The sequence below is a fragment of the Puccinia triticina genome, chromosome 6A, assembly GCF_026914185.1.
Source record: "Puccinia triticina chromosome 6A, complete sequence".
NCBI classification, from domain to species: Eukaryota; Fungi; Basidiomycota; class Pucciniomycetes; order Pucciniales; family Pucciniaceae; genus Puccinia; species Puccinia triticina.
Window position 1 is genome coordinate 5,732,413 of NC_070563.1, and position 13,943 is coordinate 5,746,355.

The 13,943-nt window shown below is 47.0% G+C and overlaps 3 protein-coding genes across 3 annotated transcripts; 2 read left to right on the top strand and 1 right to left on the bottom strand.

Annotated features, from left to right (window-relative positions):
• Positions 1 to 3,408: 3,408 nt before the first annotated feature.
• On the top strand, positions 3,409 to 6,744 carry PtA15_6A642 (uncharacterized protein; the record flags this gene model as incomplete). Its single annotated transcript, XM_053170369.1, has 11 exons — positions 3,409 to 3,588; positions 3,677 to 4,079; positions 4,153 to 4,261; positions 4,439 to 4,598; positions 4,721 to 4,814; positions 4,929 to 5,018; positions 5,096 to 5,223; positions 5,316 to 5,769; positions 5,865 to 6,245; positions 6,355 to 6,620; positions 6,709 to 6,744. 11 exons carry the CDS (start codon positions 3,409 to 3,411, stop codon positions 6,742 to 6,744), a joined length of 2,301 nt encoding a protein of 766 aa, XP_053021567.1.
• Positions 6,745 to 11,118: 4,374 nt separating this feature from the next.
• PtA15_6A643 (uncharacterized protein) lies at positions 11,119 to 11,773 on the top strand (the record flags this gene model as incomplete). Its single annotated transcript, XM_053170370.1, has 5 exons — positions 11,119 to 11,166; positions 11,256 to 11,280; positions 11,347 to 11,491; positions 11,577 to 11,620; positions 11,715 to 11,773. 5 exons carry the CDS (start codon positions 11,119 to 11,121, stop codon positions 11,771 to 11,773), a joined length of 321 nt encoding a protein of 106 aa, XP_053021568.1.
• Positions 11,774 to 12,932: 1,159 nt separating this feature from the next.
• PtA15_6A644 (uncharacterized protein) lies at positions 12,933 to 13,489 on the bottom strand (the record flags this gene model as incomplete). Its single annotated transcript, XM_053170371.1, has 2 exons — positions 12,933 to 13,339; positions 13,426 to 13,489. The coding sequence occupies 2 exons, from the start codon at positions 13,487 to 13,489 to the stop codon at positions 12,933 to 12,935; spliced, it is 471 nt and encodes a 156-aa protein (XP_053021569.1).
• Positions 13,490 to 13,943: the final 454 nt, after the last annotated feature.

Here is a 13,943-nt window from a genome sequence, read left to right on the forward strand (position 1 = left end):
ACACTCCCATCCAAGAATATTCAACTCTTATTTGGAACTAGCATCATTTGATGGATGTAATGACACCCCAGTGGAGATACTACACGTAGTCCTCCTAGTATGTGTCAAATATCTTATGGCTGACCTTATGACAAATAGGATACCCAAGAGCAAATTGAAAGAAGTGGAGGCCCGCTTGCAATCATTCAACACCAATGCCCTCAACTTTCCACAACTTCAGGCAACTTACATGATGGCCCACCATTGATCCTTCATTGGTAAAGATTTCCAAATCATCTTGCAGGTTGCAGCATTTGTGTTGTTTCCTTACATGACCGAAGACATGAAGAATGTTTGGTACTCAATGTGCTTTATGTCAAGTATGGTTTTTCAGACAGTCATTCCTGACATGGAAACCTATATCCAACAACTGGAAGGGGTTATACGGGAGTTCATGTATCACATATCAAAAATGTCTGGCAGGTGGTCAAATAAACCCAAGATCCACATGCTGTTGCACCTACCTCAATCAATTAGACGATTTGGGCCCCCAATCCTATTTGCGACTGAGAAATTTGAAAGTTATAACGGAATAGTCCGCACTGCATCAATCCATTCCAACAGACAAGCACCAAGTCACGATTTAGCCCTGACTTTCAGCAACTATCACATTGAGAGGCTATTATACTCTGGCGCCTACCTTCATGATTCCAAGACAGGGGAATACTTTCAAGCCAAACCTAATGTTACCAACATATTTAAATCAAATGTCCTGATCCAAAAAATTATTTGGGTACAACTCCACCTTAGTCAACCCCATGAAATCATACCCCTGCTTACACTCAAACAAACCAAATATCCCAGAGGCAGAACTTGAACCAATTCCTGAGGCGCTTACGGCAAGACTAAACCCAAACAGCAGTGTTAGACAAGTATCTGCTATCCATCTGAATGCCAAGGAAACAATTCACAAGGGGATGTTTTATCAGGAAAATTTTAATTATGCTATCATACAAAAATGCACTGACAACCTAATTTTGTGTGAATAGGAGCAAGGGGGTCCAAATCAAGTTGAAGTTATTGCATGTGTCCAATTGTTGTGGGAGTTCACCCCAGGGAATCACTATTATGTGAGACGTGTGGAATGTCAGAGAGGACACATCAATCGTCATACCCGAATGCCTACACTGCAGAAGAGGTCCAGCTATGCTATTGTACCTGTCCCAGTAAGTAAATTATACATAAACCTCAAACATTATGTCACCAGGAAAATTGACAGCAAAATCGTTTGATCAGTGGATTAAGTGTTGCCTCAACGTACAGCATAATTGCATTGAAGGAGGGTGTGCCGCAGTGGAGGCAGCTGTGCCAGTGAACAAGCGACAAGAGGGCACATCTGTCTGTTATCACATCCAACACACTAGTCACAATAGTTATCTGTTGAATGCATTTGCACATCACAAGGCTCAACGCCACCGCCAGCTATCAGGATTGCGGCACATGGTTGTTACTGGATCACAGATGATGCAAGCATTGACCAAGGGACTTCAGAAGTGGCAAGGAGAAAATCATGGTGATGACATCAGTGATTAGATGTGAATCCAAGCAATTAGATGTGAATCCAAGTGATTAGATGTGAATCCAAGCGATTAGATGTGAATCCAAGCTGGTAGTTATTGTTATTGTGTGTGAAATCAGCAAATTATGAAAAAAAATCTTTGGGACTTGTGTAAATGTTTTCCTGTTTTTATTTCTCTTACCCTAACCCTGTGGAGGATGTTTGGCCTTATATTTTACCTTACACCTGTGTATATTTTAAAGCATGTTCAACTTGTCACCAGACTATACTGCATGATGGTGTTGAATTGACTCAGAGTTACTCTTCAGACTTAAGTTGGCAGACAGACTTAAGTTGGCAGAGATATGATAAGCAGAAAATTTATCATATCTATTTTTAAGGAAGCACCCAAGAAATCGTATAAAATTCTCTGGAGAATAAGATAAAGAATGCAGCAGCATACAACACAAAGTTTTCTGACCAGTAGCAGAAAATAAAATTCAGGACAAGCCTGGAAAAGGTAGGTGGAAGTGTAAGATAAGCAAGAAAAAAAACATCGCCAATGGAGGATGAACAGGGGAGAAGGGGGGGGGGGGGGGGGAGCAAGGCATGTGCAGAACAGGATTGGGATTGTTAATCCTGGTGCAGTCTCTTCATGGCTTCGTGGACCCCGCCCTTGAGCAAGACTGCCGGGCCATAGCGGATCCCAAGTTTGCAGAGCCTTTGGATTGAGGTGGTCTTGAAGATTGACCAGTGGTAGAGGGAGTGCCTCTCGATTGCCGTGTGAGTCTGGGTGTTGCCGGGCTGGATGTGGCAGAGGTCAAGATAGGCCTCCATTGTGAGGTCACCATCAGAGGGGGGGGAACTGGAGCACAACTTCGCGCGCTTTGGGTTTGGCAGGGTTGAAGAGCCCAATGACTGAAGTTGGTCGACAAGTAAAGACGGCGACGGCTTGCAATCTTCGGCCTTGGCACGTGACGGGTCAAACATGTCCGGGCAGAGTGCCTGAAGCCTCTCGACGGTAGACTTGCGCTTCCGAGGTAGCAGGCGCCGCGGGGGAGGGGGTCCGTCATTGTTGCCTGAATCGTCGCCTGAGAGAGGGGCCGGAGCCTCATTGCGGTGAGGCTGCAATTGGGCCTGAGCCGGGTGGTGCGAGCCATCAGTGCATGGCCCAAATGGATATCAATATTGGGTCAAAGATGGGAGGGAGTTAACTTACATTTTGGGAGATACCACTCTGGTTTTCTCCTCCTCCGTTGTCGTGGTGTGAGCTAGGTTCCCGGTTTTCCATAACGACGTGCAAGGTGGGTTGGAGGCAAGCTGGGAGGGCGAGTTTGCAATGCGGAGACGAATCGCAATGGGGGAGATATCCATGTTGGATGCATGACTTGAGTTCATATACTGCTGGCGATGATCGATTTTTGAACGAATATTTCTGGTGATGTTCGAATTCTGTTCGATTGTCGGTGGCTGAGGATGATAGTCGAAGTGGAATCGAAATGACCTCGAAAGCGGTTTGGAGGGCAATCAAATGAGATTCGAATGGCAGTCGAATAAGGTTTTCACCGGAGTTTCTCCGGCAACTCCGGCGGATATCCCGGATATTTGCCGGATTGAGTTTCCACTCGATTATTCCTCGAATTATTTCCCAAAAATTGGGAAAAAAATCGAGGAGTATTCGAAATCCCAACGAGTGGGGCCACTTCGAATTTCTTTCGATAATTTTCCGTCACTTCGAACGGCGTTCGGAAAAGACGCAACGAAGTGCGTCCGTGGTGTACTTGCGCTGGAGAGGGGGAGGGTTATATAATCCGGGCTGGGTGTATGTCGGTCGAGGAAACAGCAAAGCTCGCCGAACACCATTGCCCTCGATGTCGACCTCCTACTCCGACCAGATACCCATCAGACGGAAGCCGCCAGCCCCCGTCGAGCACTCGCCGTACAACATCCAAGCCGAAAAGCAGCCGATCCTGCGGCCTGCGAATCGGGACGAGGGAAGGCACGCTTATCGGCCCGGGCCTCCTGCGCGGCCGATCCCGAAATACGAACCAGTTGAGTATCGCCACACACACACACACACAGACCGAACGGTACGAAGACTGAGAATACTCGCTTTGATATGGGGTGAACGAATGATAGCCGGAACTAGCAGATGACCTCCGCGAGCTGGTCCCCTTACTGCTCTACACGCTCGCATCGCTCGCGACGAGACTGTACAAGATAGGCCAGACGAACACGGTGGTATGGGACGAGGCGCATTTCGGCAAGTTCGGGGCGTACTACCTGAACCAGACCTTCTACTTCGATGTCCATCCGCCCCTGGCCAAGATGATGGTCGGGCTGGCCGGCGTGCTCAGCGGCTTCGACGGCACCTACGACTTCCCCTCCGGCCAGGTCTATCCCAAACACGTCCCCTTCACCTCCATGCGAATCCTCCTCGCTCTCCCCGGCGTCGCCCTCGTCCCTATCGCTTGGGCTACCGCCCTCGAACTCGGCTTCTCCGAATACTCTAGACATATCGTCACCATGATGGTGCTCACTGGTTCGTCCTTTTTTTTCAACTCGAACATAGGTTTGTTTTGGCCTCTATTGATCCTCCTGCTCCCTCCTCAAAGATATCGCATTCACCGCTATCTCACGATTCATCCTCCTGGATTCGACCCTGCTATTTTTCACCTTCACGACGGTTTACTGCTTGGCATGCTTCCACAACCAAAGAAGATAGTTGGTTCTTTCTTCCCCTCCCTTCTCTTCTCTTTTTTTTTCACCCGGCTCCGCCCTTGAAAAAGACTTTGATTATTGCTAATTATATCCATTAATCGTCCGTCTTTTCCTATCTCCATCAGCTCCCCCCCAAAAAAGTCGTGTATTGACGATAGCTTGTGCATCTGCCATTTCTAGTCCGTTTGATTTTGAATGGTGGTTTTGGCTAGCAATGACCGGCCTCTCGATCGGCTGTGTGGCGAGTGTGAAATGGATCGGGTTGTTTGTCACGGCACTGGTCGGGGCCCACACGGCGGACGAGCTTTGGGAGAAATTCGGAGACCTCAGAATGCCACTTGTCAGTCTTGTCGTCTTCATGTACCCCTTCTCTTTTCCCACCTCTCGCAAAACATCGTTCCCGTCACTCCGCGATCTTGGAACTCATTGGCTGGTTTTATGATTCATATCGTTGACACACAGAGGACGTATCTCAAACATTGGGCTGCCAGAATAATCTGCTTGATAGTCTTGCCAGTCTTAGTCTACATGTCCTGCTTCAAGATCCACTTTATGGGCAAGTTTTCTTTGACTCTTTTCCGGCCACCTACGCACACAAACACACGCAACGGCCCAAGTATTGCATGGCTAATTCTTCGCCTTCGATCACTCGCCTAATCAAATTAAAAAGTCTTGAATCGGTCTGGTCCCGGAGACGCTCAGATGAGCTCTTTGTTCCAAGCCAACTTGGTCGGAAATAATTTTGCTCGCAGCCCTCTTGGTCAGTCTTGCTGCAACTCATCATGCCCTTCTTGACCTTAGCTGAGTTCTCAAAGTTCAATCACTTCCCATGATTAGAAATCGCTATTGGTTCACGAGTGACGATCAAAAATATGGGCTATGGGGGTGGGCTTTTACATTCCCATGTTCAGAGCTATCCGACAGGCTCACAGCAACAACAAGTGACATGTTACCATTACCGTGATGTTGGTGGGACTGGTATCCAGCTTGAGAAAACAAAAGTTGATCAGCTGATGACTAACTTTGGTCGGCGGCCGTTTGTTTTATTTTTACAAAGGCGAATAACGACTGGACGGTGACGCCTCTTTTGCACGAGCCGGCCTACAACGAGTCTCAACCAATCAGGTTCGTGAAACACGGGAGCGTGGTCCGATTAGTCCACGTGCTGACGGGCAGGAACCTGCACACACACACGATCCCGGCACCGATCACGACGCTAAACCACGAGGTGGCTGGCTACGGTAATGCGACGATTGACGACAGTAACTCGTACTGGATGATCGAAGTCGTCGACGACATGATCCGTGGCAAAAGGAAGAACTTCGAGAACATCAACATCCTCTCCACTCGCTTCCGCATCCGCAATCTCAACCTCGGCTGTTATTTGAGGGCCGCTAACGCCGTCCTGCCTCAATGGGGATTCAAACAGGTCGAGGTATCTTGCGATAAACAGAACGATCCAAGTGATCACCACACTTATTGGAACATTGAAGGACATGTCAATCCTCGTCGTAAGTGAGTTTTTGATTCCTCTGTTTTTTCTGAAGGATTTGGTGATAGGACATCTGAATTCGAATTGATTTCTTCTTCTGAATGATGTTGGTAGTTCCTGAGGGAGACATGAAGCTTATGAAGTCGCCATTCTTGAAGGATTTCTGGCACTTGAACGTGGCGATGATGACGTCGAACAATGCGCTGATACCGGACCCGGACAAGGAGGATGCGACGGCCTCGGCGCCACTGGAGTGGCCGTTTGTGTACACGGGGATGCGGATGAATGCCTGGATCGACACGGGGATCAAGTTCTATCTTATCGGCAATCCGCTCACCTGGTGGCTCTCCAGCTCCGGTTTGATCATCTACTGTGTCTCCTTGGTCTGGTATCTCGGCAGGTACAAGAGACAGATTAACGATCTGTCGCCCGTCGAATGGAGGCGGTTCATCTTCGGCGGTAAAGTCGCGCTGGGTGGTTGGATCTTGCATTACGGTTTGTCCTCCTCCCCCCCTCACCTGTTCGGGCATAAACATTCTTTCCTCCGAATTCAGTACAAAAAAAAACAGGGTCGTATCTGACGTAACATGTTGTTTTTTTCAAGCTCCATTTTTGTTCATGGGAAGAGTGACCTATCTGCACCATTACTTCCCCGCATTATGGTTCTCGATCCTGATGTTCGGCTTGATTGTGGACCATTTCATCTTTAAAGCCAAGACGAGCAAGCTCATCCGTTTGACCAAGCCCGCCAAGCTCGCGATCTGTATCACTCTCTGCTTCGCCATCCTGCTCACTGGGATCTGGTTCAGAGATTGCGCCTGGGGAATCAGTGGTCCTATCCATCTGTATAAGTACCGACAATGGAGAAAAGTCAGTAGTCTCTCTTATCCGCTTTCTACCGTTGGGCACGGCTCTCATCTCTCTTTTACCCCTTTGCTGTGTGTGTATGGTTATTCAGACATGGAGTATCTATGAAGACCATTCAACCAAATGAGCAACTAGCTATAGACCTTTCCCTATTTATTTTTCTACATCTATATGCACAAAATTGGGGATCGGTTGAGCCACCCTTATTCTCATGACGCCAAGACCGCACTTCCCTGGATCCAGAAACTTCCACAAGACGTGAAGGTGACTTGTACTACACTTTAGAATAGCACTTTACACGCATTAATAATAGTAAAGCAGTGTTCAAAGAAAACACCGCATGAATAAATAGGCTGGGATTAGATGACTTCCCACCGGCATTCAGAGAGCTGTAGATGCCCCTCTAACTCCTAAATTAAGACACCTACCAAACTGACGAACAGCACACATGAAAGCAACAAACTACAGGCTTAGGAAAACATTTTCCTTTATCCTGAAAATTACGATTTGGTCGTGTGAATTGAGGAAAGCTCCCAGACTCGACAGGAAGCCACCCATTACCTGGAGTATTGAACCGAAAGAAAGTTTATGGAGTAGAATTGCACGGAGGCAGTCAAGGGCAGACTCACGGGAAGTGGGACTGGCCTGCCTTTGCATGTATTGGGATGTCATTCGCCTTCGACGCTCTTTAGATTGCTTATTCCAATTATAACCGCTTGGTACTGTTTTCACTTTAGAGCTGAGTACCATGTAGGAGGTTTTGAAGTGATGAAATGCAGACCGTAGTGGGACATGTATGTGCACATTTGTTGATTGCAATCAAAGAGATCAAGGCACTGAGGAAAACATTTCAGGATCAAATAACAGAAAAAAACAATCGATATGGAAATGCCACCGAATTGGTTTTGGGTTACATGGATAGAGTGGGTCCGATGGGTACTTGATGGGCGAAGAAAAGAAGAGGCTAAGGGCAGGAAGAAAAGCAGGAGTCAGTGATCGAGTGGAAGTAAGCACCAGAAAAGAGAACAAGAGGTGTTTAGTGGGGGAGGGGGAGCTCAGTTTAATAACGCAGGAAAGTTTTTTTGTTCGTCACTGGCACCGGCGTCATACAAGACTGATGGTTCCATAGGATATCTCAAGTAGAAAATTCAAGTGTAACTGTTCATCAAGGCTCGGTGTTGGGTCTGTCGGAGAGAGGGATGTTGCTAGAGAAGCTTTCACTTACCGGGATCAGCATGGAGTGAGTGCTTTCGACATGGAGCGAGTTTCGTCGGCTTGAGGTTCTGGGCTGAAGCGCATATGGCTGACTGGACATGCAGATTTTATGGTGTCCGCTGGGGTCGGGTCAAAATGTGGTTGTGCTCTCAGGAGCACCGGCGCGCGGATTCATTATGCATCAACCCAGCCACATTTCCTCCACGGGCCGACTCTGTCAATTCTGTGTTCCTGGAAGTCTACATAGCAAGCTTAAAATAGATTCAGTACAAAATGATCAATCTGTAACAGCCATCAACTGGAGACATGTTGAAGCTGCGGCAAAAGGCGACAATGATGCGAAAAAAATGGGCTGAGAGGAAAAAGGCTCAGCGGCTGAGAACAAAACAAGGGAGCCCTAAAAGGGGGCTGAGTCTGCTACCTTGTGTGGTGGAAAAAAGCACATGCACTACAAGAGCATGGGTTAGGGCTTCCCCCATGTGATGACCAGTATGTACTGGTAATTGGATTTGAGCTCAGAGAGGCAGTGGATTGATTTCCACTACACTTGTCCACCACAATGTTTGGCCAAACGTTGCAGTGGACAAATGACAGGGGTCCCCAAGTTGGGGAAGCCCTATCTGGATGCCAGCACATGTTGTTCGTTGCACCAGCCTTTCTGAGCTTGGTAGGCAGTGTATACTTTCCAAAGAGCCCGGAAAAGCCCAGCTGGATGGCCAGCATGTGGTGGTTATTGAGGTGGGAATTTTCCAGCACAATGAAAAGCACACACTTTTCATCAAGTCCCAGTAAATGTGTATGCTGCTTGCCAATGTACACCCCAACTTTCACCAAAACATGAGTGTGGACATTACAAAAGAAAAAAAAAAAACAATCTGCAGGGAGACAGGGGGATGCTGATCAGCCAATCCATGTTTCCCCACACAGCCATAGTTCACTTGTGCCAACCTTCAAACCCATGCACAGCCATAGTTCACTTGCGCCAACCTTCAAACCCATGGACACAAGTTTTTTAATACTTTTCCTCCCATGTTTTTGCCACTGCTGTCCCAAGGCCAATTCAGAGAAGGATTGGGCAGAGAATTGAATGCTTGGGTGTGCAGAATCAGGAATGGATCAAAAAATTGAGATCAGATTATATATCTCTTGATAGCCTCCATCTTGGATCAGGACAGAATGCCATGGCCTCAGCTATGATCCAAGCCCGCACTGGACTTGGAATCCTGTAGACCTGTCACATGCAACAGACTCTGCCAGACTCAGGAAATCAGAGAAAGCTCAAAACTGAGATGTTTCTTTCTTGGATCAGAAATTACCGTGCCATTCCATCTTCCAAGTGTGGGCTTGCACTTGGACTCTGGGAGCAACATTTCATGGGAGGATTTCATCTCTCCTCACATGTGAAACGTGCACAGACCTTACAAAAACACCCAACACACAAACAGAACATCACACAGAAAAGGAACAACATCCCAGCTATTTCATGAAATGGAAATGGTGGAGGGGCATGGGAATATTAATGACTTCAATCAATGAAACTGAAAAGTATTTGCATGCCCGGCAATATTGATATTTACCAGAATATTAGGAATCTGGCACAATTATACACCCAAAATGCAGGTATCACCACCAGGTACCCAGTAAAAGCCTAGGTTTCCCAAATTTGCACACCCAGAACCACACATGCCACCTTTTGGCAGGTCATCTCCCTGTGAAAGGGTACCCGCCTATGGGTGCCAGGTACATAGTTATGTCTTGAAAACCTACCAGAAACAACAAGTGGGTAAGTACTATAACACCAAAAATAGGGTATATTTGAAAAGAAAGATGCAAGCACATCTTGAAGACAATGATAGCTCTGAGCTCTACAATAAATACCATTAACTCATTATAATGTGAATGAACTACATTTTCCATCTCTTCTTAAACATTCTCAACATCATTCCTTGCACACTGTCTTGCTTCAGAATCAATACGGCACACATCCAGACTTCTTATTTCAGGATCAAGATGGTGCACATCCAGGATCCTTGTTTAAGGATGAAGATTCCATTGCTCAAGACACCCCGTTTCAAGATGAGGAGCAAGTTGAAAAACCTCAAGCTTACCCAAGTCTAAAGGTCTGGTCAAATGAGGAGGGAACATAGGTTAACATGGTGGGATTGTCAAATGAAAGTAAGTTCCAATTATGCACCTCTGGGCTAGATGCCTTTTCAATGTTGAAAAATCTATTGCAAACCACTGTTGTGAGCCTTGAAGGACTACTTTTCTCTCTGCCCCTCATCAAGAACATATTGGCAATATGAATAACCTTCCCTCACCATCCTCTCAGATTCATTCCTTGTTTCAGGATCACTCTCAAGACTTCCCACCTCAAGCCTTCTCATTTCAGGATGTGCTCCAAAACAAGGGTAAACTAGCTACCTGCCAGAAGGAGAGCAGGTGGAGTGGTGAATTCTGGGTTTCTGCAATGTGATTGGAGACTTAGAATTCCTACACACCCTCAAAAGTCAAGAAATACAAAGGGAAGTCTAGGGATAGACTGCAAGTGGGTGATAGATGTGGTGTCCACACCAGTACACATTTCAGGATCAAGTGTTCCGGAGCATCAGGTGGCAAGACCTCAAGATCCCCCTCCTCAAGACATCAAGATTCCCCCCCCCCCCCCCACTTCCTTCCGGTTCCCTTCTCAATTCTCTCTCTCTATTTCTTGTTTCTTGGTGCTAACACAGATTGTCTGTGTGTTTACTATTCCTTTTTTTGGTGATTTATCCTGTTCTATCTCTCTGTTTGCTGGTGTTTTCACTTCTCACATCTCAATGATACCCACTTGTATTTGGCTACCTGTTGTCTTTGATCTCTGCTGTGGTTCCACTTATTTCTGCCCTCTGTCTCTTGTATGTGCGTGTATGTAGGGAGATGAGGACATGTTTGTGTCAGGATCAACTCTTGTATGTTATCAAGCGGGTTCATTTTGCCCCAAAAACCAAATCTGCATGGTTTGGCTGCTCCCTTTCAGTAAGGGTAAATTGCTTCCACAGAGTAGCTTCCCACCAAACTAAAAAATTGCAGGATAAAAAAAAGTTTTAACAGGTGGCAATTTTGAAATGTAAATAGCTTCGGTGGACAAGGTTTGTGATCAAGGTTTCGAGTTTCTGGGCTGAACAAATATGATTATGCAATTCCCTATGCATGCAACTTGGGCTTACAACAGGACCGCTCCAAGGTGACATCACGTTATCGAACCCCTGGTCCCCTACCACCTCAACCCCTCGATTTCAAGACCATGTCGACATTGAAATTTCCAGCAGAAGAGAAGGCGAAGGTTGATAAGGTCCGTACTACTTCCCTTCACTTGGGTAGAGTCGCCGGCTTCACGCTCCTAATCCTGGTTTATTCGTTTGTGTTGGGAAACCGTAACAGTTCGTCACTCAGTCGCCCAACTCAAGTGAGTCGCTCCTTTCAGCCACCCCACCTCGTTTCATTTGCTGAGAATTCGCAAACCAAACTGCAGTGTATCTCTTTGATGCTCCCCACCGAGGCGCGAAGATCGCCGAGCTATGTAGAGGTTCCGGTCCTCTCGGTAGTAATCGCAAAGATAACTGTATCTCAGTCGCTATAGAAAGCCGGCATTTATTCGAATACATGCAGAAACTTGGGTTGGTTCTGCATGCCCAATCTTACCTCGACCGATTCATGACTAATCACACTTAGTTTCGATCACTCTGCGCTGTTTTTGGGTAGGTTTTTCTGCCAATTGCCTTTCGATCCATCAAGGACTGAAATTGGTAAGCCCAAGCTGTTCTTCAATCCTTTCAGGTTTTTTTATTCTCTTTTAAGATGATGGTGCGAAGTGACCAATCTCGAAACCTGCTTGAACAGAATGCCGAAGAATAGAAATGGTCACTGGCATGCCCCTTGACCCCAACCCTACCCATTGATACTCTCAGCACTCGAATGTACTTCTTGATCTATATCCATTCTCAGTCTTTTACATCCGCACGAAGATAGGGTTTTAGCACATGATTCGATTCTTCAGATCCGACATGTCCATGTACGAAAGATTGATCCAAATTAAGATTCCTTAGTCTCACATGTTATCAGTATACATCCGATTTCCACGCGTCACACTTTAGCGGGTCAGAATATCAGCCTCGGGCTGTAGCTTCTCTTGCCTCGCACTCATCTTGTTTTCAATGGTTTGAGCTTTAGCATTGCAAATGTTGACAAGGACAAGCCGGTTTCAATAATGTCGTGATCTTCTACCAATCCTGTAGCATTTGACTTCACCAACCTTATATCTTTAAGCATGTTCACGCTTGCCTCCCTGCTGTGTCAGTAACCTTGAAGACTCATGTGGCCTGCCCTTGCAAGTCTTTCCCGCTTGAAGCACATAAAAATATAAATACCCATCTGTACACATTCAGTCAAAACGTGAAAGGGAGAGAACGGGATAGGCCCGCGGAGGGAGGAGTCGCAGAGCTCTTGCAACATGCATAGCTGTCACGTAATCTTCCGTTAGCAAGTCGGGGTGTGTACATGTTTCGTTAGAGCATCCTTACCGGTGACTAGTTTAGCTCGAAATTAGCTAGTTTAGCCACCAATCTCAACCACACCGGGTGTAGCTAAGCCCAAGCTAAATTAGTGAGAAGCTTGAATTTCAGCTAACCGTCACTACATCTAGTGACGGTTAGCTCGAAGCTAACTGCCATTTCCCGCGCCCACCACTCAGCTCCACCCCGCGCAAGCCGAACCGATACGGCTGAATCGCTGTCGCTAAGTTAGTTTGCAACAGCTGCGAGTCAAAACTCGCGCCAACATAGCTCGACCGGTAAGGATGCTCTTATAGGCCTTATTTTTAGATCTACCTGGATCTACTGCTTCCTTGACCAAAGTGTTACATTTATGGTTTTGTTTCCGTCATCTCAAAAAATGACAATTGTGAAACAGATGCAGCTTTCAATTCTGCATACCCTCTTTAAAACAGACCACCAAGTATGGAGGCAGCTGGAAATGCATAATTACTTGGGAAGGGGAAAAGGGAGCAGCTACATAGATTGGCTGGAAGTCTAGTTCCCACTGCCTTTGTAAGTGGGGGATTCAGACCAACTTGCGCTCTTTTTCGACCACTTGACGGTCGTCGATTTTTCCAATCCGATCGACGGGTGGGGCGCCGTGGACAATCTCGCTAGACGAGTTGCGGCCTTTGAGCCAGCTGGCGGTAGAGCCCAGCAGGCCGATGGGGGGCAGGCTCGCGGCTGGCCTAGCTGACGTGAGGTCGGAGGCAGCCCGCGCAGCGTCGAGAGCTGCCTGCTCGGCCTGTATCCGCTGTTCGTTCTCCCGGTTGATCTGCTGGATCTTCTCTAGCGATGGGGCTGGAATGTCCGAGAAATCGTCCTGCTTGACCGCCGCTATCGAGTACATGTACACTCCAAACGTGAACGATAATATCCCGGCGCCCATCATCAAATTCTTTGCTCGGAATGGTAGTCGGGCTCGCTGTAGAGCTACATCAAATCAAATGATGAGAATTAGTCTCTTCGGAAATATAAAGCTTCCTTCTATCTCAAGGGTCATGGCAAGAACTTCTTACCTGGACTCATCCGGCCCGAGTCCCAGTACGTCTGTCGTTTCTGTCGTTGATTGAGAGTCGCCATTGGTGTGCGAAAGAAATGGCAATGGGGTTGATAGTCCAGAGAAGGCTTTGTCCGATGGTTTTTCTGTATGTACCGACTTTCAGCACCCTCCAACCGCAAAAGGCTCAAGTGAAACCCCGAAAAGGGTTTCTGACAATTTGCCGATTCGGTCTTCGGTCGGGTACTTCGAACGGGGGTCGGGGAAATATGTAGCAGCTTTTGTTAGCTTGCGCATCAGTTTGCAAAGAGTGCTTCATCAGTGGGTAATTCACCCGATCCCATTTTGCTTCAGAGCATTTATTTTGCTGTCCTTCCTACAAACAAACAACAGAGGGAGCAACGCGCTAGTTGCTTGTCAATGGGTGTCTGAGTGCGGCGGAGAGTGGGATCTGTTGATATAGACAAGACTTTGTTCTGTATTCGGTACTAAAAAAAGAAAACACATGAGACATAAAAGGAAAGAGAGGAGGAAATG